Source organism: Onychostoma macrolepis, chromosome 22, assembly GCF_012432095.1.
Source record: "Onychostoma macrolepis isolate SWU-2019 chromosome 22, ASM1243209v1, whole genome shotgun sequence".
Classification (NCBI taxonomy): domain Eukaryota; kingdom Metazoa; phylum Chordata; class Actinopteri; order Cypriniformes; family Cyprinidae; genus Onychostoma; species Onychostoma macrolepis.
The window spans coordinates 4373848-4401460 of NC_081176.1; the positions used below are offsets into that span (position 1 = coordinate 4373848).

At 38.4% G+C, this 27613-nt stretch overlaps 1 protein-coding gene across 5 annotated transcripts in view; it reads left to right on the forward strand.

Annotated features, from left to right (window-relative positions):
• The window catches only part of LOC131531330 (uncharacterized), a 76126-nt gene that overhangs the window by 43528 nt on the left and 4985 nt on the right, over positions 1-27613 (forward strand). For 2 of the 5 annotated variants that reach the window (XM_058762002.1, XM_058762004.1), the window contains exons 22-34: positions 135-305; positions 472-642; positions 1646-1816; positions 2060-2233; positions 2575-2748; positions 10276-10449; positions 10580-10750; positions 14676-14846; positions 17341-17514; positions 19068-19241; positions 22446-22619; positions 22705-22878; positions 23372-23545. In XM_058762002.1, coding sequence (XP_058617985.1) covers positions 135-305; positions 472-642; positions 1646-1816; positions 2060-2233; positions 2575-2748; positions 10276-10449; positions 10580-10750; positions 14676-14846; positions 17341-17514; positions 19068-19241; positions 22446-22619; positions 22705-22878; positions 23372-23545 — 2247 coding nt within the window. The other 3 variants (XM_058762005.1, XM_058762007.1, XM_058762006.1) reach the window with 3 other exon arrangements.

Genomic DNA, 27613 nt, shown 5'->3' on the forward strand with positions numbered 1-27613 from the left:
ATTCATCCTATGTCCATCCTGTTACTGTACAAGTCAACTTACAGGGACCAAAACAAAACAATTCTCAGTGATCACTCAATATAAGCAACATGCACTGTGTTTGTAAATTCTACCTCTCATGTTCATAATTTTAGGCTCCGTGACTGTGGTATAACAGAGGAAAGCTGTTCAGCTCTTGCTACAGTCCTGAAATCAAACCCCAGTCTGAAAGAGCTTGACATGAGCAACAATAATCTGCAGGATTCAGGAGTGAAGAAACTCCAGAACGGATTAGAAAATACAAACTGCACACTGAAGAAACTCAGGTGAGTTTAATAACCCATTGTGTAATTGCAATTAACTTTGTTTTGTTTTGTTACATTTGTTCTGTTATTTATTTGAATTTGTACATTTGTTTTTCATAATACAAATTGTTTTATTCATATTAAGCATACATTTTGATTGTTATAAAACTTTTTTTCTTTTCTGTAGACTTTCAGACTGCAGTATCACTGAAGCAGGTTATAAAGCTCTGGCTTCAGCTCTGAGATCAAACCCTTCACACCTGATAGAGCTGGATCTCACAGGAAATGATCCTGGACAATCAGGAGTGAAGGAGCTCAATGATTTACAACAGGATCCAAGCTGTCAACTAAAGCTGAGGTGAGACACAGACACGGGAGACGGTTGTGTAATATTTTCAAGTGAACGCTCGAAATACATTTGGGTAACACTTTACAATAATTAACTAACACGCTAATACACTTTAATACATTAACTAACATTAACTAATCAAACCTTATTGTAAAGTGTTACAATTAATTGTTATTAAAGCCTATATGTTCACAAAAACACTGTTAAATTAAACAGAAAAGCAAGCAGGTGTGCATGATTTGGAGTGGCAGCCAATACAAATAATAACCGTTTCCTTACCTAAATCCTGCGTTTGGACCAGGCTCGGTTGCAGAATCACATCTGTGCTTCTGAAATTATTATCTTTTTCTATATAGTGTAGTAGTTAGTTATCTCTGTGTCATACATTTTATTTAAATTCTGAATATATTATCGTACAGCATGCAAAGAGTGCTCCCTTTAAAATTTATTAAAAACTGTCACTTATTCATCACAAAGTTCCAAAAAAAAAGAAAGAAAACAATGAACGTGACTACACAATGAAACTTTTTTTAATGTCTTTGTTATAAAGTTACGAGCATAGAACTCAGCAAATTTATTTTGTTATGCTATTATTACGAAGAAAACAGATCCTAGACCAGGGGTTATGGGCAGCTTTTCCATCTAAAAGCAATCAGAAGCAACATCAGGCAGTTGTATAAGTAAGACTATTATACACCCTAAACTCAAGTCCGACTGTCCCCTCTGTCCGAAGGGGGGGCACAGGGATGTCCGTGGGGGGGCAAAGCACTGGGCCTAGTGAGACATGATGAAATAATACAAAATAAATTATATGCAGGTGAATCATTTATAGAAATACTATTTCAGTAAAACAACAAGCTGCACAATGTGTTGTAGCATCACAGCTGACAAAGCGATTTCAAACCAAAAATCATTTAAAATGGTTTTCATCAGCACCAACTGCTGATTTTTTTCATTACACAAGGTTTATTTGAGAACTGAGTTGAATCCTGCATCATCTTCTCTTCTGTAGGTTTTTGGGTCCAGATGCAGATGAAGCCTGTCAGTATGTGACTGGAATTGTGGGTAAAAACCCGTTACTCCTGAGAAAGTTGAATCTGCATAAATGCAAACTAGGAGACACACGAGTGAATCAGATCGCTGCTCTACTGCAGGATAAACACTGTAAACTTAACACATTGACGTGAGTATTTCACAACATTTTCATATTTATACTTTGAATTGAAGTATCTTTAATATATAATATTTATTTTGTGTTGTACATTAAATAAGTGGTTAAATGAACATTTTACATTTATTAATTTAGTGGACACTTTTATCCAGAGCAACTTACAAATGATAATAATACAAGCAGAAGCAACTAAGACTGTTGTTGTTCATTAAAGAAGGCTTTCAGATTTATACAAACAGTTTTCTTTCTCTACAGGCTGAATAATAACAGGATCACAGCAGAAGGTTGTGCTGCTCTGACTTCAGCGTTTAATTCAAATCCTTCAAACCTGATAGAGCTGGATCTGAGTGGGAATGAACTAGGAAACTCAGGAATACAGAAGATCTGTCCTCTGTTGAAAGATCTTCAGTGCAGATTGAAGACACTGAAGTGTGTGTTTTTATTTGTCTACATTTCTACATCATATGCATTTGTAAATGTCAATTTGATTAGATTGACTGTCATGACAGAGTTTTTGTTTGATTACTTACATTGTTATCTTTCAATATTATATGAAATATAAAAATTCAATTTAAGCGGATGATATCTTTAAGGAATTTGTTGTTTATCTATGGGGTGAGAATTCTGTCAATATTGAAACAAAGTAGGATATTTTTGTGCTTTCTATAGTATTTTTAAGATTTAAATAAGGATTTATCACTTTATTCATATCAGTTGTGTGTATTTAGCATAGAACATGCAGTACTTAACACTTTTATATATATATACAGACTTTCAGACTGCAGTATCACTGAAGAAGGTTATAAAGCTCTGGCTTCAGCTCTGAGATCAAACCCTTCACACCTGATAGAGCTGGATCTCACAGGAAATGATCCTGGACAATCAGGAGTGAAGGAGCTCAGTGATTTACTAGAGGAAGGATGCTGCAAATTGAAGACCATCAGGTGATAATTGCCTTCAAATATTTAAAAATAAGCCACCTGATGTGTTCTGTGTGAAACTAGGTAGAATGTTAAAATGTTGCATTATGAAACTGAATGACAGAAAAAGGAATTTACTGAATTGCAATTTAAAGAAATTTAAATGACAAAACTCATGGGTCTGACATGAGTTTTGTGAAATAATGTAAAAATATGAATAATTACATAATTTTGATATATTATTGGCTGATCACTGGGAAAATTTAACTCTTCTTCTTCTTCTTCTTATTATTATTATTATAGTGCAAGAAATGGAATTTCCACTAGCCTAATATTTCACCTCCAATTACTTTTAAGTGAAAACACAACAAAACTAGGGCTTCCCCCTAATAGTCGACTAACCGTTAGTCGACGAGAAGAGGCTTGGTCAACCAAAATTTTATTAGTCACTTAGTCGCAGAAAAAAATAAATGAAAAATCCACAGGAAGTGGTGAGGTCATGCAGTCCGTGATGGACAGATCATTGAAGGCTGGTCTATGTGGTAGTACAGTACATCAGGCAGGACATCCAAGTGCTCGCCTATCATTTATCGACCTCAAGTATGGATTATCATCTAGTAGCAACTTTACATGGCCGCTCAATCTAATATTAAAGGTCCTGTATGTAAGTTTAATACATAATATATTATGTTTGTAGATATTTAGGAAACATGTTATGTTTACATAGCTGTTTCTCTGAAAAATGATGCTATAGCCAGTAATTCTACTCTGAAATGTGCGTTTCGGGCAGATTCCGGGCCGGAATTGCAGTACCCTTTTTAACCGCTAGCTGGCAATATTACATGCTAGACCTTTAATCTGTATGATCCTGCCCACTTCCAGTTGTCAGAAAACACAGCGTATTGCTGTCAAGGAATCATGTTATGTTTACATAGTTTCTCTGAAAAATAATGCTATAGCCAGTAATTCTACTCTGAAATGTGCGTTCTGAGGCAGAATGCCTTTGTTTTTGCAGTACCCATTTCAACCTCTACCTGTCAATCTTACATACTGCACCTTTAACCTAGAAAAATGTATGCTATTGAAGTGTCTGTGCGGACTGTGGAAGCTGAACAGCAGCGCACTCACTGCATGACAGATGGAGGCGCCAGTGCGGTCACTTGCTCTTAAAATACTGTCATTTTTAGTCATACAGATAAGAGTAATACATCTTTCAAATCTGTAAAGACTCTACGTTTACTTGTGTACACTCACAGTAACAACAAATCATTATGCTTGAAAGTAAACAGGATGCGCTTTCTGCCATCTCAGTCTGTGAACTTGAGCGTGAATCTCCATAGGCCTACTTGCCTTACAGACATGAAAAAATATGAAATGTCTGCTTTTAAATGAACCAATTCAAATGGAAAACAAATGAAGAGTTCCAATGCGAAAGCCTCTAAAAGCCATCTTGGTCATAAATTAGATAACAATACTGAGTGAATGCTCTTCACACATGCATAGTATGTGTTCATCAAGTACTTTCACTTCAAATACGCTAAATCCCAGCCTCAACCCATTCAGAAGTACTAGTACTTACATTCAAACCTATGCATAGTAGCAAGAAAGAAATGCTCATTTTAAAGGAAACTTAGAGGCTTTTGCATCTGAACTCTTCAAATATTCTCAGATTATGTAATCCGTATAAAACATGCATACAGATGCATCCACTACTATGGAGATGACTAGTCAGTGTTGCCGACTTCATCTCTTAACCCTCAAGCATCCTTTGTATAGCAGCCCTTAATTGGTCCTTCATGGACAAATTTGGGCACGAAGGTCTCAGGTGTGATTCCATTTTTTTTTTTTTTTCATATTACTTTCTTTCAGAAAATAAAAACTATCAATTTATGCAAATTTATATATATATATATATATATATATATATATATTTTTTTTTTTTTTTTACCTCTAAAAGTACCATATTTTATGTATAATATGCTTATTTTATATTTAGTATTTATTTTACTTAATAAATAATAATAATAATTCCAGTAAATTCAGACAGCCAAAACCTAAAAATTTGGTGACTTTGGTGACATCTGGTGACATATGATGGTATAAAAAAATAAAATAAAAAAAAATCAATAGCCACTATATGGCTGTAGTACTCAATGGTTGCATATAGGCTGAAATCTATTAACCATTGTTGTAACGAACATAACCTCTTAAATTTTAGATTTTATCACGTTAAAATTAAATAATTATTTTTAAAAAAGCATTTGTGGTATGGAAGCATATGTGTAGCTAAATTCAATTTTAAATGTAATATGCAAAATGGCAATGCAATATGTAAAATGACAATGTATTTCTGTACAGAAATCTTCAGGTGAGTGAAGTTCAGGTGCCATGGAACACGTGCTATTTTATGGATTAAAAATAAAAGAATAATAAAATATAAGGCAAGGTAGTAAATTATGAGGTTCCATTTGTGTCAAAAATGAGTCGACTGCTTTGTGCTTTGTACTATACATTTGTCTTTGTCTACAGTCGTTGACTACTTGTTCAGGTAAATCAGTAAATGTTGGTGTGTATGTTGTCTGTTGATGTCGTCTTAATCTGTCGTCCTGCCTGCTTTTTCTCTGTTGTTTTTACTGTCGTTTTTTGTTCTGTCGTCTTGTTGTGTCATCCTAACAGTAATCGTATTCTGTCATCCTTACTGTTGTCCTGTTCTGTCATCTTGTTCTGTCGTCCTAACAGTGATCTTATTCTTATTCTCACAACTAGGAATGTACTACAACCTTTGGAACATGAAGAAAAAAAAAAAAAAAAAAAAATATATATATATATATATATATATATATATATATATATATATGGTGACATATGATGGTATAAAAAAATAAAATAAAAAAAAATCAATAGCCACTATATGGCTGTAGTACTCAATGGTTGCATATAGGCTGAAATATATATATATATATTTTTTTTTTTTCATGTTCCAAAGGTTGTAGTACATTCCTAGATATGAGACTGACTTACTACAGGTGATATTTTGCCAATACCTTCATTACTGTACTTACAGTACACAAATATTCTTAGGAAAAAGAAAAACTACTGTAATTTACCAAAAGGGTTTACAGTGTACAAATGCACAGTGCACACATATTTTTTAGAAAAAAGTTGTAGTGTTTTCCTATTTACAAGACTGACCTACTACAGGTTAGAGTTTGCCAATATCTCCCTTACTGTATGTACAGTACACAAATAGTTTTAGAAAAAAAAACCTACAGTTATACACCAAGAGGGTTTTATCATGTTCCAAAGTTTGTACTATATTTAGTCAGTTTTGCCCACTAGGCATTTACTATTGTCCTGTAATTTGAATGAATTGTTGGACTTTGTATTGTACTGTGAGGTAAATTTGCAGACGGTCCCTAAAGCAGCCTAGTCGAATATGAAATTTGAAACTAACTTTACCGCGTTGATGAAGGTTATGATGACAGAACAAGACAACAGTAAAGACGACATTAAGGACGACAGAATAAGATGACTGTTAGGACGACAGAATAAGATGACTGTTAGGACGACAGAACAGGACGACAGTAAGGACGACAGAACAAGATGACTGTTAGGACGACAGAATAAGATGACTGTTAGGACGACAGAACAAGATGACTGTTAGGACGACAGAATAAGATGACTGTTAGGACGACAGAACAGGACAACAGTAAGGACGACAGAACAAGATGACTGTTAGGACGACAGAATAAGATGACTGTTAGGACGACAGAACAGGACAACAGTAAGGACGACAGAACAAGATGACTGTTAAGACGACAGAACGACAGAATAAGATGACTGTTAGGACGACAGAACAGGACGACAGTAAGGACGACAGAATAAGATGACTGTTAGGACGACAGAACAGGACAACAGTTAGGACGACAGAACAGGACGACAGTAAGGACGACAGAACAAGATGACTGTTAGGACGACAGAACAGGACGACAGTAAGGACGACAGAACAAGATGACTGTTAGGACGACAGAACAAGATGACTGTTAGGAGGACAGAACAGGACGACAGTAAGGACGACAGAACAACATGACAGTTAGGACAACAGAACAAGATGACTGTTAGGAGGACAGAACAGGACAACAGAACAAGATGACTGTTAGGAGGACAGAACATGACGACAGTTAGGACGACAGAACAGGACGACAGTAAGGACGACAGAACAAGATGACTGTTAGGAGGACAGAACAAGATGACTGTTAGGAGGACAGAACAGGACGACAGTAAGGACAACAGAACAAGATGACTGTTAGGAGGACAGAACAGGACAACAGAACAAGACGACAGTTAGGACAACAGAACAGGACGACAGTAAGGACGACAGAACAAGATGACTGTTAGGACGACAGAACAAGATGACTGTTAGGAGGACAGAACAGGACGACAGTAAGGACAACAGAACAAGACGACAGTTAGGACGACAGAACAGGACAACAGTTAGGACGACAGAACAACATGACAGTTAGGACAACAGAACAAGACAACAGAATAAGATGACTGTTAGGACGACAGAATAAGATGACTGTTAGGACGACAGAACAGGACAACAGTTAGGACGACAGAATAAGATGACTGTTGGGGACGACAGAACAAGATGACTGTTAGGAGGACAGAACAGGACGACAGTAAGGACGACAGAATAAGATGACTGTTAGGACGACAGAACAAGATGACTGTTAGGACGACAGAATAAGATGACTGTTAGGACGACAGAACAAGATGACTGTTAGGAGGACAGAACAGGATGACAGTAAGGACGACAGAACAAGACGACAGTTAGGACGACAGAACAGGACGACAGTAAGGACGACAGAATAAGATGACTGTTAGGACGACAGAACAGGACAACAGTTAGGACGACAGAACAACATGACAGTTAGGACAACAGAACAAGACAACAGAATAAGATGACTGTTAGGACGACAGAACAAGACGACAGAACGACAGAATAAGATGACGTCAACAGACAATTTACATGCCAACATTTACTGATTTACCTGAACAAGTAGGCAATGACTGTAGACAAAGACAAATGTACAGTACAAAGCACAAAGCAGTTGACTCATTTTTGGCACAAATGGAACCTCATAGTAAATAAGTGTAGAATAGCACTGTCTGTTTGCTTACTGTATGATCTGCTGTTGGATTTATTTATTTTTATTAGACAAATTTATTTTATTTTTTTTAAATGCTCTAAATTATAGTTTTTCCCATTAATTTTCTATGGGTGCCCATTTTTGTCCACAAAAGTGGTTTTCAACCACTTAACTTTGTTGAATCAAGTTAATTTTTGTGTGTGTGTTCAGGTGGCAAATTTAGGAAAAGTAGCCAAGTCTTGTACCGCTCAGATTAAGGAAATAAAAAAATTAAAAAAAGATTTTGCTCAAATTTGTCCCGAAGAATGCTTGAGTGTTAAGCCGAAAACCAAGAAAGCACTAGTTTATCACTAAATGTTAATGAAGCCTCCTTACTGTTTATCCATGACACATTCACAATCATTACTTCTGCTGGTGTGTTATGCATGCACTTGAATGCTTATTAGGCTGTGTAGGCAATTAAAGACTCATTATTATGATTTAAATGGTTTATTAATAACTGTGCAATTAGTCGACTAATGCTTACAATGAATGACTACTTGTCGACCAGAAAAATCTTTAGTCAGGGGAAAGCCCTAAACAAAACACATCTCTGTATTTTCTATATTACTTGCATTCACTGAAAATTGCATATCGTTATATACAGAAGATGATCCTGATTAAATGACTCACAACACAATACAACACATTACATAGATTTTGAAATGGTCTTCACAGTGTGAAATGAGACAAACTGTGAAGCGTCTGAGAGTTTCTACACATAGAGTGAAATTAATGTGCTTGTTGAATTAAACTTCTGTTGCATCATGACACCCTAGTAAAAAAAAAAAAACGAATAAAAAATTGTATACCGGCTGGGGTGCCACGTACAACAGGCAAGCATTTTCGGGGGTGTGGACGGGCCTTCAAGGTTCCTACCACTCCCTTCAGGGATCAGGGTGTGCCCTGCCTGCTCAGGTTGCGAGCCCAGTCTACCAGAAGTGTTGCATCCTCCTGGTCACTGGATCGTAGTGCCTCGCTGACAGATATATGTAGAGCTGCGGGCTGGGAAACCCCCCAACATGTTCGCTAGATTCTATAGCCTTTGTGTTGAGCCGGTATCCTCCTGTGTTCTCACCTCAATCAGGTAGAAGCACCAAGATACCCCCCGGCTAATAGGGCTGGGATGATAAATCATTGCAGAATCGATTCATAGATCGATTCTGATATTTTACAAATGCATCGCCATTCCTCTGGAATAGATTCTGAGCTAAGATTTTAACAGCAGATGGCGCTCTACTCTAGTTTTTATCCGCATACTCAAATGCTCATGAAGAAGAGCGCTGAAGAGCGCTTGTGCATTCGGCCAAGTCATGTTATTTCACCTCAGCTCAGAATGCTTTTATAACATGAGATTAATGTAAACAAGATTAATGTGTGTAAGGATTTGGAAACACCAGAATACAGCTGTTTCGAAAGCATGCAGTGCCATCTGCTGTTAAAATCTAAGCTCAGCAGTATCCATGGCGCTTTGGTAGGGTTCCCCAATTTGTCAGTATCGACATGACGTCGAGAGTGCCCGACCGAAAGGGAACATCTCAGTTACGTATGTAAACCTCATTCCCTGAAGGAGGGAATGGATACGTCACACCAATACTGATGAATTGGGGATCTCGCTAAAAAGACCAATCTACTTCAAGTGTAAACTAAATGAGCCAATGTACATTGGCATGCGATGATTGCATCCAGCTGCCGCTGATCGCAGCACGAGTATAATAGGCAGCAGGTGCAACGCATACTCAGGTTTTCGCTGAGGAGCCGAGTTGGTGACCCGGCCGCTCAGCAGTGGTACAGCAACTGTGGCGACGGGACATGATGCCTCCGTTCCTTCCTTCAGGGAACGAGGGATACATATGTAACCGAGATGGTGCTGGTGTTGGCTGGCAAAAAAAGAAAAAAAAAATGCTTGTGGGGGAAGAGTTAATATCATTGGTTTCTCATTAAACCAGCAAAACATCTGTAATATAGTCACTCTGGTTAAGGTGAGATGTTCTTAATTTTACTAGGTAGCAGCACCGTTTGGTAAAATTGTAAAAGGGGCAGTCATGGCCTAATGGTTAGAGAGTCTGACTTGTAACCCAAAGGTCATGGGTTCGAGTCTCGGTACCAGCAGGGATTGTAGGTGGGGGGAGTGAATGTACAGTGCTCTCTTTCCTCTGTGTGTACTTGGATGGGATAAATGTAGAGCACAAATTCATGGGAGTATGAGACATAATAATTGGGCACACGTAGCATTTGAAATGCTCAAGTATCGATATTAGCCACTAAGAGCTGAGAATCATCAGTTGTTGTATCATCCTTGAAATGTATGAATTGTAATATAATTATCTAATATAAAATTACTATCTTCTTCCCGTAGGTTTTTGAAAAGTCCTGCTGCAGAGGAAGTGTGTGAGTATCTCACTGACGTTCTGGGTAAATGTCCATTATTACAGAAAGAACTGGATCTGAGTGAAGATAAATTAGGAGATCTGGATTGGGAGAAGCTCTCTGCTCTTTTGATGGACTCTCATAGCAAACTGGAGAAAATTACGTGAGAATAACGTCTCTGTTTATCATTTTAAAAGACTGTCAGTTGCATGTATCATCAGATATGAAGACCTGTTGATCTGATGTGTGTTGAATATATGCTGAATAATAAATAATGCTGTTTTTGTGTTTAGGTTGAATAATTGTGAGCTGACAGAGAAAAGCTACTCAGCTCTAGCTACTGTTCTCTCCTCCAAAACCATCTTGAAAGAGATGAACCTGAACAACAGCCGTCTGCTGGACTCAGGAATCAAAGAGATCAGTAAGGGACTGAAGAATCCTGTGTGTGAGCTGAAGATACTCAGGTGAGTACATTTCACAATCAGCTACACTCAACACCACATCAATCACTGAAATATTATATATTTATTGAATCTGCTTACTTCCAGCAGTTGGACAATTTGAAGAATACATTTTTGTTGCTGTTGTGTGTGTGTGTGTGCGCGTATGTGTGTTGTAGTGGTTTTCATTCAATAACTGCATGGACACATATTTGTACATTTTCACACAGAAATCACGAGCCATAATTAACCTCACAACAGTGCTATCTCTAATTACAGAATAAAAAAATAAAAAAATAAATATAGCTGCAAGCAGTGATGACGGGCCCAAGCCATCAGAGCAAATGTGACCCCGGTGGCATCAGGAGAACGGTGCCCAGCGGGAACATGCATTTACAGTAACCCTCTGGCAGTCTGGTTTTAAAGGATACAGCAATGACAGGGTTAATCCAAACCATCAAGACTGTGAAAAACACTCACACAGAACAATATATAAAACTTTAGTAACATTGTACAATAAGGTTTCAGTTATTAACAATAACTCTAATAATTAACATGAACAATAATTATATAGCATTTATTAATGTCAGTTAATATTAAGTACAAAACTATGTTCAAAGTTGACAACTACATTATTAATTAAAATGTATAGTTATATGTACATCAGTTACTGTACCATGATTAAAATTTATAGTTATATGAATATTTTAATGTTAGTATTAACTAACATTAAAAGATTAATAAATTATCTTTCTTAACATTAGTTTATGTACTGTGAATTAACATGAACATGAATATTTTAATGTTAGCATTAACTAACATTAAAAAAAGATTAATAAATGATCTAAAAATATATTGTTCATTGTTAGTTCCTGTTAGTTAATGCATTAACTAATGTTAACCAAAGAGACCTTATTGTAAAATTGTTGCAACACTTTTTATGATGTATAATCATTTTTAAAAATTACTTGAATTATCTATTTATAGATAAGCATTTGTGAAATAATTATATAAAACTATATTACAAGTAATATATATATGAACTTATTTTATACATGTGTTTCTTATTCTAATTAACTGAACCGAGCAGTAAAGGGTCAGACAAGAGAAAAGGATAAGGCCTAAGAGATTTCTTGAAGAGTTTAAATAGACTATCTCTCTCTCTCTCTCTCTCTCTCTCTCTCTCTCTCTCTCTCTCTCTCTCTCTCTCTCAACCAACCACCCCACACTCAACACACAAATACACACACACACACACACACACACACACACACACACGTCTGGTTTGCTATCCTTGTGGGGTCTCTGCATAGGCGTAATGGTTTTTCTGCTGTACAGACCGTATATTCTATTGCCCTACACCAACCCTACACCTAAACCTACCCCTTACAGGAAACTACAGGCATTTTTAGATTTTCAAAAAAAAAATTCTGTGCGATTTATTACCTTGTTTACCCGTGGGGACCTCAATTTAGGTCCCCACCGTGACACATGAGTCTGTGTGTATTCAGGTTTAAGTCCCCACCTGAATAGAAAAACAGGTACACACACACACACACACACACATACACACACAGACACTGAAACATTCAATACTGACATGTTGACGACACCTAAAACGTAGATCATTTACGTATGAGCAGCTTTACAGACTTACAAATGAATCCTTATGAAAATTGAAATTGCAGCATTAACATTTTATTATATTGTATTGAGGCCAGTGATATTAATGGCATTATGTTTTCAATTGTGTTGTATCCACGGAGGGATCAGAAGCAACCCTAATAATTTATTACTATTATTATCACTTGCCCTTTTCTTTGTCCTTCACCCCCTCCCAATCTTAATGGAATCTTTATTATTACTATTTGTATTATTATTTATTATTGTTATTATTATCATTATAGCTATTATTGTCATTATTGTTGTTAATATATATATATATATATATATATATATATAATTTATTTTTTTATTTCTTTGTCTTTTTTTTTTAGTTTTACTAGTTATATCTCTTATAAATCTATTAGATATAAATCTGGTTATGTTCCTGTTCTCGTTATGTCATTATTAGTTCATCCCTCTCACCTGTCTGTCCCTCATCAGCTCCCCAACATTTAGTCAGGTCTGTTCATTCTGTCTCTGTGTGTGTCTACACACAGAGAGACACAGACACACACAGAAAAACATCCAACAATACCGGACAGGAACATAACCAGATATGGGCACATGAGGGAGAAAGCACAACAAACAGTCCTGGGGTGTGACATCTGTGAGTTTGTGTGTGTGTGTTTCATTGTATCTAGGTGTGAGGGTGGAAGCATAAAAATCAAAGAATATCTAACAGATTTATAACAGATATAAAAAAATAAATAAAAAAAAAAGAGAGAACAAAAAAAGGAAACCAGTGGAGACAACAACAACAACAAAAATATTAACAACAATAAGGACAATAATAACTGTAATGATAATAATAACAATAATAAATAATAATAAAGATTCCATTAAGATTGGGAGGGGGTGAAGGACAAAGAAAAAGGCAAGTGATAATAATAGTAATAAATTATTAGGGTTGCTTCTGATCCCTCCGTGGATACAACGCAACTTGAAAACATAATGCCATTAATATCACTGGCCTCAATACAATATAATAAAATGTTAATGCTGCGATTTCAATTTTCATAAGGATTCATTTGTAAGTCTGTAAAGTTACTCATACGTAAATGATTTACGTTTTAGGTGTCGTCAACATGTCAGTATTGAATGTTTGTGTCTGTGCAAACTAATAAAGATCTTCATTGCTGGCAAACAATAGAGTGCATTCACAGATTTGGTTTTGATTGATTCTTCATGTCCACTTTATCCTATGCTCTTCATGTTCTCAGGGTTCTTAAATGTCCCACTACAAGTGAGAAACCACATCAGATGGTTCAGTGTCTGCAAGGAACTGAACAAATCATTCAAATTGATTCACAAACCAATTGAGACTGTTTTGCCAATTGCTTGATTAAAGATCCATCCAAAAATGAAAATTCTGTAATTTACTCACCCTCGAGTTGTTTCAAACCTGTATGAATTTCTTTCTTCTGCTGAAGAAAAAAGAAAATATTTTGATGAATGTATGTAACCAAACAGTTGGTAGTCCCCATTGACTTACTATTGGTAACCTACGTTCTTACCCATGTTCTTTTTTTTTTTTTTTTTTTTTTTTTTTATTAAAAGTACCCACCTTTAAATCTCTTAAAGGGATACTCCACCCCAAAATTTAAATTTTGTCATTAATCACTCATCCTCATGTCTTTCCAAACCCGTAAAAGCTTTGTTCATCTTCGGAACACAATTTAAGATATTTTGGATGAAAACCGGGAGGCTTGTCCCATTGACTGCCAAGTAAATTACACTGTCAAGGCATAGAAAAGTATGAAAGACATCGTCAGAATAGTCCATCTGCCATCAGTGGTTCAATTGAATTTTATGAAGTGACAAGAATACTTTTTGTATGCAAAGAAAATAAATATAACAACTTTATTCAATAATTCGTCTCCTCTGTGTCTCTCATTTTGGGGTGGAGTATCCCTTTAACGAGTACATATTTTCCAAAAGTTACTCAAGTAAATGTAATGGAGTGAATGTAGTTTGTTACATACACCTCTAATTATAAAATGAGTTTTTGTGAGAGTGCATACCTCACGCTAGTCATTGATGGCTTCAGTGGTGGGAACTTTCTTTGTATAAAATTTATTCCCAGTTTGAATAGTCATGTAAATTAATTTTCGTATTCATAATATTGCAGCCCTCCCCTTTTGAGTTCCTGTTTTTTGTTTGTTTGTTTTTTTATGTACTTCATGCATTCGGTTCACATTATTATTGTGTTAATACATTTGTGCCGCTTTTGAGCAGCATTATTAATTGTAATGTTAATTGTAATTCATGGATTTATTTTCTGTAGACTTTCAGACTGCAGTATCACTGAAGAAGGTTATAAAGCTCTGGCTTCAGCTCTGAGATCAAACCCTTCACACCTGATAGAGCTGGATCTCACTGGAAATGATCCTGGACAATCAGGAGTGAAGGAGCTCAGTGATGTACTACAGGATCCAAACTGTCAACTAAAGCTGAGGTGAGACATGATGAAATAATAAAAAAAGAAAAAAAAGTGATATGCATGCTAAATATTCATTCATTCATTCATTCATTCAAAATATTCATATTCAAATATTATTTTTTTGGTTAACAACTTTTTATAAAATTTTCCTCTGGGAACAGCAGGAAAAAAACAAAATAAACTGTAAAAAGCAACTGTGTAAATTTAGAACCCACCCCCACCCACAATAAAATAATTTTTACAAGGATTCTAGAAAAGATGACAACATCAAAAGTTGAATGCCATAAACCCACAGTTTCCATACTAGATCCATGCATACGAGAATTTGAGAGTTCCATCGAGATAATGTCCAACAAATACAGTCCAGGTTTGTCTGTCCATTGTGTGAGGAGGATTCCAACGGTTGACTAACAATTTATTTTTTTGCTGCTGTGAGAGCAGCATATATTCAAATATTATTTCAGTAAAACGGTAATCTTCAAATGTGCTGATATTCAGTAGGGTGCAGTGGTGTAGTCTACGTGATACGCAGGTATACGCCGTATACCCATGAGGAACGGTCAAGGATTTGTGTATGCCCACTTAAAAAAGCGTGCGGATACGTAACAACATCGTTTTGTAACAGACCTTTCACACGTTCGTTCAAAAATTCACCCTGTCGGTGTTTTGCGAAGCACCGACTTTTTGGTAATCACTCCGTATTTCTGTTGACAACTATTGCCTTTGTGCAACTCTTGCACAGCATTGAGTGCGCAGCACAGCAAGCTTGAAATTAACTAATGTGAATCACTAAAGGAGATATGAAACGAACTACACCCTTTCAGTGTTTTTGTAAGCCTTCCCCTGAAGCTGCTGCTGTTGTTTCGTTTATGAATGAATCTGCGTTTTTAAACTAATCTAGTGAGTCAATTCAATTACCCATTCATAAAGACAGTCACTGCTTGAGTCCCAATGTGCATATCCATCCTAAATGTGATATTAGTCATTTTCAATACTATTTAGGCCAGATAGGGTGGATAGTATACACAAGGGACTTGCTTTGTTCTTGAATGAATCAGTCGTTCGAACGAATCAATTGAATTAATGATTCAGTGATAAAATCATTAACTTGCTGCTCGCTACCTACGGGCAGTTTTAGTTTAGTTTTTAAAGTATAATTTCAGTAGTTTAAATCATTTAATATTTCTATATTCAAAATGTTATGTTTAAAACATTAAAGTTAATTGCACTCACGCCACCCCTGAGCCTCATTAAATGTTTGTAAAATACCTACAAGCCACTTTTGTGTTCTTCTGTGCCACCTCTGTAGACCAAGTGAATTTTGTTAATACTAATTTTATTTGATCGGTAACTTATTCTTCTTATTCCATTGTTTTAATTAGAAATTTTGAAAAAAAAAAAGCGGTAACACTTTACAATAAGGTTCATTAGTTAAACATTAGTTAATGTATTAACTAACATGAACTAACCATGAGCAATACATTTGTTACTGTATTTACTAATCTTCGCTAACGTTAGTTAATAAAAATACAGATGTTCATTGTTAGTTCATGTTAGTTCACAGTGCATTAACTAATGTTAACAAGATTTTAATAATGTATTAGTAAATGTTGAAATTAACATTAACAAAGATTAATAAACCCTGTATAAGTGCAATTTATTATTAGTTAATGTTAACTAATGTAGTTAACTAATGAACCTTATTGTAAAGTGTTACCAAAAAAGCTTATAAAAATACACTTTTGAATTTGACATAAAATATAAAATACTTAGAATAAAGTTAGAAAAAATGCCCCTGTAAATCACTTTAAGGAGTCCAATATTACTTATGGGAAGGCTAATTTTTGTTATTGATCAGAAATTGGTCCTGAATTATTATTATTTTTTTTTACTGTGCTCCTAATTTTATTTTATTTTTTTCATTTTATTTATTTTTTTTTTTTTACAAGTGCTCCTAAAAAATAAAAGTAAGCGTAGAGCCCTGTTTAGTGAGTGTGGTGGTGCTTATGAGGGGCTGCTCTGGGATGGGTGAGTATGAGACTGGGAGGGAAAAATCACAGTATACTCACTACAAACAACTAGACTACACCACTGGTAGTGTGGTATTTGATTTCCATCAAGCCCAGATTCCCAACACTGTATCACACTACAGCAGATCTATCCAGAGTATCAGAGTATCCAGGTCTTCACAAATGTGTGGTGTCCAGGAAGATCTTGGGACCATTCAAAATGCCAACTTCATTGTCCGTATTTGTACTGAAAATGAAGATCTTGTGATCTGATGCCCTTCCGCTCCTCTCGACATTTACACTGTTTCTTTCAAATAAATATTTGAATGTCAAAAAGACTAAATTATTATTTTGTGTATTTATTTGTTCAAAATAAAAGTGCTGAAAGGAACTAGAGCTTGTCATTAAGAACAATGATAATTAATTTTGTTTTAACATATTTTAAAAGGCAATGGACATTTAGTTCAGAATTAAATTGAATCGTGCATACATTTTTGCAGGTTTTTGAGAAGTCCTGCTGCAGAAAAAGCCTGTCAGTATGTGACTGGAATTGTGGGTAAAGACCCGTTACTCCTGAGAGAGCTGAATCTGAGTGAACGTGAACTAGGAGACACACAAGTGAATCAGATCGCTGCTCTACTGCAGGATAAACATTGTACACTCAACACACTGACGTGAGTATTTCAGATCATTTTAAAATGTTATATTACTTTTAACAGCAATGTTACTGTACTTGACAATAATAATGTGAAGTATTAAAATTAAACAGTTACTGTAGATAGAGAGAACAATGGTTTTTCTACTAAAATTTTGGAAATTGTGCATCACGAATGTAGATGAAACATGCAGCAATTCAGACAATTATGCCAGATTGTTTTAAAATATAAATATTATGTGTATGAATTTTAATGTGTAGGACAATAAAAATGGATAGGGCATTTTTATCATATGTATAGGACTATAAAAACTTGTTAGAAATCAATGGAACGGTGAGAGGACATTTTTATCATATGTATAGGACAATAAAAACTTGTTAGAAATCATTGGAAGGGTGAGAGGTTTCATTAAAGGTAATACATTTATTTAGAGTCAAACATAATAAGTCTAGGGCAAACAACACAAGAACAAATCAATGAATGGTTGGAAATGGGGTTTTCAAATGGAGATGTGGAAGCAAGATGGGAATAAGTACCCCAAGAACTCACTCTGTAACCAAAGAGATAAAACAAAAATGAGAGAGAGAGAGAGAGAGAGAGAGAAAATCCTGGAGCTTCTTAAATAGGGTGCCACAGGTGATGCCCATTCTCAGTAAAGCAGAACCGGCCACCAAGTTGGAGCCTCTACCCTGGAATTCTCACAAAAAACACAGAAAAACAAGGGGCATGGTTGTAACACTAAAACAGTAGGTTGCAGAAAGTCACTTAATGAGTGAGCCATTCAGTCTTTCATTAAACAATTCTTTCAAACGGCTGCTTCATTCGGAAATGAAGCACGTGACTATCTTTATGAATCAGTCACTGAATCATTGGCTTACTCAATTCATTTAAAAAATTGGATTTATTCAATAACAGGCATTGTTTTTTGGTTTTCAAAAAGGCACAACATTTCTGCTGTGGCTTTGGTTGGAACAACACTGACAATATTTTGTGTAAAATGTAACACGTTTATTGAACGGTTATATAAAATCATTATTACATTTGCAGATATTTGAGGGAAAAACAGCACTCTTGCTCTTGTGATATTGCTAAACTACAGTATATACCCATAAAGGGACATCTTTTGCCCTGTTATCTTGTATTTTAATTCAATTCAATTCACATTTATTTGTATAGCGTTTTTCACGATCGTTACAAAGCAGCTTCGCAGAAAATTCTTATTTCTACATTACATTTAGTAGTTTGTCAATGGTGACTATGTCAAGGTGATGTCAATATATATATATATATATATATATACACACACATAACTGCTATACATATTCCATAATTGCTATATAGCAGTTATGGAATATTTACAGCAGTTTTGTATCTAGCCGTAAGTAAAAACATTTCCAGTGTGTGGCAGAATCTTGTTTTTGGTACAAGATTTTGATACTGACTTGTAATTGTTTAGCCAAAAGAACATTGATTTATCAAACTAGAGTGAATTAAGATGACTGAGTAAACAATAACTTTACAGAATGAATTTCTGGCCAGCCCAACATTGCCTTTTCTCTTTCTGTCTTCAGTCTGTGTGGATGCAGTATTACAGAGAAACAGTGTCTCATCCTGTCTTCAGCTCTGAAATCAAACCCATCACACCTGAGAGAGCTGGACCTCAGTTGGAATAAAATAAAGAACACAGGAGTGCGGCACATATGTGATCTCCTGAATGATTCCCACTGTAAACTGGAGAGATTGAGGTGAGGAACACTTTATATTCAGTATCTCACGACGAGCCTGAGTCAGAATTATTGGCACCCTTGGTAAATATGATCAAAGAAGGCTGTGAAAATTAATCTGCATTGTTTATCGTTTTGATCTTTAAAAAAAAAAAAAAAAAAAATATATATATAACCTTTCACAGAACTAAAACAATTGAAAATGGGGGAAAATCTCATTATGAAATGTTTTCCTCAAAAACACATTGGACACAATTATTGGCACCCCTAGAAATTCTTATGAGTAAAATATCTCTGAAGTATATTCCCATTCATATTCACAATTCTGAGCACTCCAGGGTGATTATGAACATGAAATTATCCAGCCATGGCTTCCTGTTTCACAGAAATATAAATAGGAGGGAAACGAAGCCCAAATTCCCTTAATCATCCATCACAATGAGAAAAAACAAAGACTATATTTCTGATGTGCAGCAAAAGATAATTGAGCTTCACAAATTAGTGAAGTGGCTTTAAGAAAAGAGCTAGAGCAGTGAGAATTCCCATTTCCACCATCAGGGCAATAATTAACCCTTTAACGCGTACGATCACACCAGTGTGATCAGTCTTGGCTGGTCCCTGGAGCGTACGATCACACCAGTGTGATTAGAACGTTCAGTGCGTCACGTCATCAACTGATGAATTCAAATCTGCTTTCTGGCGCGGAGCCAGATCAGACGCACGAGCGCTTGTCATATTATCACAATTCAGTGTTTTCAACCATATAATGCTTATTTTAGGTTTCAGACATTTAAATACACATAAGTACTAGCAAAACCATACATTTATCGTTTGTAAAATACACGCTGATGTCTATGGAAGCAGCAATAATGATCCTTATAAATATAATCTGACGACATGTTTTATTGATATCATATACAGATTGTGTAGATAACTTTAATGTTTACTCTCCTCTTCTCCCTTGTTTAACCAGAGACTTACTTTAACGTGTTTCGGGAGGAGAGGATGAATTTACGTGTTGTAAATCCCACAGCTCGGATTCAGCGCGAACAAACATGGCGGCGCCTATCACCCGGTATAGATCAACTAACACGATCATTATAAAAGTATTTAAACTACCAAATACATTTACTTGCACATATTTCAGAATCGGAATATCAGATATTTCATAATATAGTGAGTATGTTTGTGAATATTAATAATCAAAAAAGGAAAAACTAAATAAAATCCATCCATGTGTCATACAGCGCTATTAGGGCTGCGGTGTGTCACATGACAAGCATGACGCGTCGCCATGGAAACAATAAGGCTATACATTCTAAAATAACGGTCGCCTAAAAAAACTCACGCTGGGGGCTCAGCTAGAATATTTTAAACTCACGTGTGAAAGGGTTAAGAATTTCCAATCAACATAAAATGTTAGGAAACTGCCTGGAAGAGGACGTCTGTCCTAATGCACGGGGAGAAGGAGAATTTGAGTGGCCAAAGACTCTCCAAGGACCACAGCTGGAGAATTGCAGAAAATAGTTGAGTCTCGGGGTCAGAATACCTTAAAAAAAAAATTGTCAAACAACCTGTTTTACTGAGCCGACGAGACATGAGGCGTGAGGATCCATTTGCAAGCATTTATTAGAAACGTGGTCAAATACAGGCAGGGTCAAACATTAGTTAACAGGTATGTTGAGGACAAGACACAAGAGTACTCCGAGGGCATGCGGGGGTCATCGATCGGCAAACAATATCCAAAGGGCTTGACAATAGGGGTAATCCGAGTACACGAGCAATAATCCAAACAGGGGCAAACAGAGTCCAAAAGGCAAGACGAAAGGGCAATCCAAAAACACAAAAGCAATAATCAAAACACAGATAAACAGGCTTGGCAAGACTAAGATTAAGAAACTAGTAGCTATCAGCAAAGACTGTGATAAACGCTAGACAATACTCTGCAATCTGTGAGAGGAAGTCCATGGTTTATGTAGGGTGTGTGATTGTGTGATAGTTATTAGGTGTGAGCGTGTGATTGGTACAGCTGTGTGCAATCAGTGCAATGGATGATGGGAATTGTAGTCTGGTGAAAATGCAACAGTAGTGTGGTGAAAGAGTCCATGTGGTGAGCAGTTGACCTCTGGTGGTGAGTGAACAGAAGTGCATGGGCGGGATTCGTGACACAGCCCCTACATCACCGTATGTTGTTTGGGAGGGTTTCAAGAAAAATTCTCCTAGCTCATCCAAAAACAAACTCCAGCATATTCAGTTGTCAGACACGACTGGAACTTCAAATGGGACTGGCTTCTATGGTCAGATGAAACTAAAAAATGAGCTTTTTAGCAGCGAACACTGAAGATGGGTTTGGTGAACACAGCGATAAAAAGTACCCCATGTGTACAATGAAATATACTGCTGTATTTTTAATATTGTGGGCCTATATTTCTGCTGGACATCTTGTTTAGACACATGACATCATGGATTCTATCAAATACCGACAGATAAAAAAATCAATAAGTGACTGACTCTGTTAGAAATCTTATAATGGGCCATATTTGGATCTTCCAACCGTAAAATAATCCAAACACAAACCTCAAAAACAACACAAAAATGGGTCACTGAGCACAAAACCATGCTTCTGCTGGCCATTCCAGTCCTCTGACCTGAACTCTATAGAAAATGAGTGGAGTGAACTGAAGAGAAGCACCACCAACATGGAGCTGGGAATCTAAAGGATCTGGAGTGATTCTGGAAGAAGGAATCAAGTACCATCAAGTAGTTATGGGCACATTGTTTTACTTTCCTTGCTAGTGACATGTCCAACCAAACTACAAATTTTCCAGCGGTATGTGCAAAAGAGAAGTGCGCTTGAGAAGCTTGCATGTCTGTGCTGCTGCACGATCAATCCATTAATGAATTAATATTAATATTCTATGAATTAGATGCATTTATATTACATAGACATCCTTAATCTCTGATGTTTCCATTCTGCTCTCTGTTTGTTCTGTTGTTGATGTTCTTCGTCTTCGCATAAGTACAGTAGCTACTTGCACTGCATGGTAGGCCTATCTGTTTTTTGTATCAGAGCCTTTTAATGAGTGTAAGTGTAACAGTATCCGGCCCATCACAGATGCTGCATCTCTAGTAAAGATGATCTCTCTTCCTTGTTTTGTTGATGTAATAAAGAGTTAGCTTCTAATGTTTTATTTTATGCTCTCTCTCGATCTTGCCCAATATTAGGTTAAGATACTGTGATATGACAGTTGAAGGTTGTTCTGCTGTGACTTCAGCTCTGAAATCAAACCCATCACATCTGAGAGAGCTGGACCTGAGCGGGAATAAACTAAAAAACACAAAAGTAAAGCAGTTGTATGATGTACTGAAGGATTCACACTGTAAAATGAAGCAACTGAGGTCAGTAACAATCACAAAACGTAGAAAATAGTGTTTTGGTATTTGAATGAAACATAGTTTGTTTATCTGATTTCTCCGAATATAGGTTCACAGGCTGTGACATGACAAATGAAGATTGTTCTGTTCTGACTTCAGCTCTGAAATCAAACCCATCACACCTGAGAGAGCTGACCTTAAGTGGGAATGAATTAGGACAATCAGGAGTAACAAACCTCGGTGATCTACTGATGAACCCACAATGCAAGCTGGAGAAACTAGAGTTAGTATCATTATGCTGTACATCAGTTACAGTATGATGAAAGTTCATAATGCTTTTAACTATTGGACAGATTCAATGTGTATCAGTAGAAAAATAATTAAGCTTTGAAGCAAAATTTGTATTTTGTGTAGTAAAGCACACTCTAAAAATACTTTTCTCAAATTAACAACATGAAAAGTCCATTTAAATGTCACTTTTTTTTCCAGTGAGCTTTACGTTGATTCTATATTTGAATCTACATTTATAATTCATTCAATGAGTGTGTAATTATTATTTTTTTTATGAGTGAAGATGCTTTTTTTTTTTTTTTGTTATGAGAGTGAAGATACTCCAGACTGCTGTAACTAGTATCCTTAAATTGTAGTTAAGTTACCCTCCTGCATTGGTTTTTGGTTCTATAATTAGCTTTTAATGTTCTGCTGTATTAGTGATTTTATGGCATTTACTCATGATGAATTTAACTCATACACAAACTTTCTCTTTCTGTCTTCAGTCTGTGTGGATGCAGAATTACAGAGAAACTATGTCTCATCCTGACTTCAGCCCTGAAGTCAAACCCATCACACCTGAGAGAGCTGAACCTCAGTGGGAATCAACTAGGAGACTCTGTTGTTGAAAACATTGGGCTTCTGCTTGGCAATTCACATTGCAAGCTTGAAAAACTACAGTTAGTAACATTATTCTTTACAGCAGTTACAGTGTAATTATATTTGACTATTAAGTTATTTTAACACAATATCATCTGGCATTTCCCTGTCTGAAGAAAGATTTAAAAGTACTACAGTATGAGCTAATGTGCTAATGGTTCAGTATGTTTGTCAGTAGAAAGTTTCATATGCTGAAATTTAACAAAACTGCTGCAAAATGAGGCAGAAGTGACAAAAGATAAGAACCTGAAACATGAATGACAATAGATCATTCTGACAGACTTACATGGTTTCTGCAACACTGATGATACATTTAGTCAAAGAGAGGTCATGAAATGCATGTTTTTGGAGGTTAGCTAATGAAGTTAGCAACACAGGCTAGCTTCAAATATTTGTTAAATTGACCATTTGTCATCCTCATTTTCAGTCTGTCAAAAACACTCCAGTTCAAGGGAGGTCACCACTTTCAGAAACAGAAGTAAACATCCACTGCTGTGATAAACTTCATCACACAGTATCCATGCCATCCTCCAAAAACACTTTACACACAATTAATGAAAGCATTTCATATACATTTTGACACAGCTGCATCACTCTTGTAATTGATTGAAAGCAGGAGTTAAGAGCACACCTGCTTGGTAAACATGTAAAAAGGTAAACACATACAACAGAAGATTTGGCCATCTAGTGTCTGAGGCATAAAACATCTCGGTTACGTATGTAACCCTCGTTCCCTGAAGGAGGGAACAGAGACGTAACGTCAGTGTGAGTGACTAATGGCATCTCGCCCGAGAGCCCAATCACCTTCGAGTGTTAACAAAACAAGCCAATGACAGTTGGTGTGCGTGTTTCGCCACGTGCACCCCGCCCCGCAAACGCACATCAGTTTTTCGCTGTGTGCCCCGGCCGTACAGCGGTGGTACAGCAACTGTGGTGACGGGATGTTACATCTCCGTTCCCTCCTTCAGGGAACGAGGGTTACATACATAACCGAGACGTTCCCTATCAGTCAGTCACATTCGACGTAACGTCAGTGTGACTGACTAATGGGATCCCTTGGAAAACGCCACTATTGCTGACCCCTTCCAGTGCCCTGCGTAAGCCAGCAAGTCCCCCAACACCAGTTGGGACAGAAGATAGGATAGGGCTTAGGCAGAGATGACAGCCACTGCTGTTCCCTACAGTGGATATGAATAACACTGGGAAAGCGTACTCCAAGTAGGGGAACGCTACGGAAGCCACATCCTGCGTAAAGGAGGTACCATGTGGAGATTACACATATGGACTGGCCTAGGCAGTACTACATATGGAAGTCTCTGAGGTAGACTCAGCCAGCCTGGGGTGAGGTCAATACACAGCAGAGACGGAAGAAGGTCTCTGCCAGGGAAAGACACGGGCTCACCGCGAGGAGAGCCATACCGTTGAAAATACACATGTGGGATCACCCAAAGGGGAATCACTATACATGGGCACCTAGCCCAGCATAAGGGCTGACCTTGGGCACGAGTGCTGGACCTGGCATCTGGTGCTCCGCCACGCCTGACTGCCGAGGGTGCAGGAGGAATTTCAACAGGGTTCGCCAAGGGTAACTGAACTGAGAAGCAGTAAAAGCGCACGTATCCGGTCCTTGGAGGGGAATGCCGCAGCAAGCGTGATCGACACAGAGCGGGTCCGATGTTACTGGCCACCTGAGGTGAGTACACGGGGAGGACACGGGCTCTACTCAGAGATTATAGAATCTCGCAAACGTGTTAGGTGTCGCCCAGCCGGCAGCTCTACAGATGTCTGCTATCGAGGCGCCCTGCGCCAATGCCCAAGAAGAAGCAACACCTCTCGTAGAGTGTGCTCTTACTCCGAGGGGGCATGGCAAGAGTCAGGCCTGGTAAGCTAGGACTATAGCCTCCACTATCCAGTGGGCAAGTCTTTGTTTGGAGACAGCCTTTCCCTTCTGCTGTCCTCTGAAGCAGATGAAGAGCTGGTCTGAGGTCCTGAAGCATGCAGTCCACGTAAATGCGCAAGGTGCGGACGGGACAAAGCAGAGCAATGGCTGGGTGTAATTTGCTTTGTGGGAGCAATTTGCTTTGTTCAACGACAGAAACTTAAGCTCTACTGACTGCAGAGGCTCGAAGGGCTCCTCCTTCAAGGCCGTCAGGACCAAGGGGAGATCCCAAGAGGGTACCAGTTGAGGGCGCGGAGGATTTCACCTCCTCGCCCCTTTGAGGAACCTGATGACCAAGTCGTGCTTCCTGACAGACTTACTGTCTACTGCATCGTGATGTGCAGCAATTGCGGCAACATACACTTTGAGGGTGGAGGGAGACAGCCTTCGCTCCAACCCATCTTGCAGGAAGGATAGCACGACCCTGATCGGGCATCTCCGGGGGTCTTCCCGGCGGGAAGAGCACCAATCGACGAACAGGTTCCACTTCAGCCTGTAAGCGTATCTTGTAGACGGGGCTCTAGCTGATGGTGTTTACTACTGCTGGAGGTAGCCCACCAAGAACCTCCGCGTCCTGTTCAGGAACCACATGTGGAGATTCCACAAATCTGGACGCAGGTGCCAGAGGGTGCCCCCTCTCTGAGAAAGGCGATCCCTCCTCAGAGGAATTTGCCAAGGAAGGGCTGTCGCGAGGAGCATCAGTTCGGGGAACCAAGTCTGATTGGGCCAGTAAGGCGCCACCAAGAGGACCTGCTCCTCGTCCTCCCTGACCTTGCACAGCGTCTGTGCGAGAAGGCTCACTGGGGGAAAAGCATATTTGCGTATGCCAGTGCGTCCATGCCGAGGGTCCCCTCCGACATCGCGTCCTCGGACCAGACCCTGCTGCCCGCTGGCGAAAGGAGAGGGGGATGGGGGTGTAGAGACTGTGCCTCGTGCACCGCCATCCTGGCCCTCTTGGGACCCAGAGAAAAAGGAAACTGCTCTTTTTTTTTTTAGGTTTTGGGTACCACTGGCTGGGGAGCCAGTGGTGGAAACAAAACAAAAAGGGAACAAAAGATTCTCCACCCGGCCCTCCTCCAGGGGAAGGAGTGGTGCGGTCACCATCTCCTGAAGAGCAGGATCCAGAGACTCCGGGTCGCCCGTCTCAGGGATACCGCTTGTCCTGGCGCCTCATGGGCTTGGCAGGGGCGGAGACGGGCTGTGCTGCTTTCCTGAGGCCAGCTCCACTCTGTGGCCATTGTGAAAGCTGCTGCTGGGTCCGAGCTGTAGCGGAAGTGGAGGCTGGGTGGAGACAGCAGCAGACCGCCGGGGCAGGATATGACGAAACGCCTCCGTCTGCTTCTGAGCAGCAGAGAACTGTGGGGCAAAGCCCTCCACCGCCTCGCCGAATAGGCCGACCTGGGAGATTGGGGAGTCCAAGAAGCGATGCTTGTTAGTCTCCCTCATATCCGCCAAGGTCAGCCATAGGTGGCGCTCCTGGACCACCAATGTGGACATCGTCTGACCCAGGGCCCGCGCCATGACTTTCGTCATGCTTAGGGTGAGGTCCGTCGCTGTGCGCAGTTCCTGCAGCACACCTGGGTCAGCACCACCCTCATGGAACTCCTTCAACGCCTTGGCCTGGTATCTGGAGCGCAGCATCGCGATGGTCATGTTCCCACAATGAGAACATGACTCATCCACGAGCGCTGCTTCAGTGTGCTGAAAGCCCAAGCAGGAGACTGTGCGATCGTGACCATCAGATGAAGCCAGGAAACGACCACATCCAGAAACACACGAGCGGGAAGCCATCTTTAAAAAGACGCCTGCCGCTCGTGGAGCTAATTTAGATCTTGCTCTTTTAGAAAATAAAGTGTTGAAGCACCCAGGAGAGGTAGCTGCGGTTTGACGAGCTGCAGCGCGCCGTCCAACCCGGAAGAAGCAGCAGCAGTGGATCGGCAACCCCCGCTGACGCGCTGTCACACCAACACTCAAAGCTGTCTCGAGATCCCACTAGTCAGTCACACTGACGTTACTACGTTGCTAGATTTCATTACTGTTGATCTCTGGGTCAGTTTTAAAGTCTCTGAACCTCTGAAAAGCCAGTCTGTTGTTGTTACAGGCTCTGTCACTTTCCCTTTTTATCAGTAAACTCTTCTCCAAGGATTCT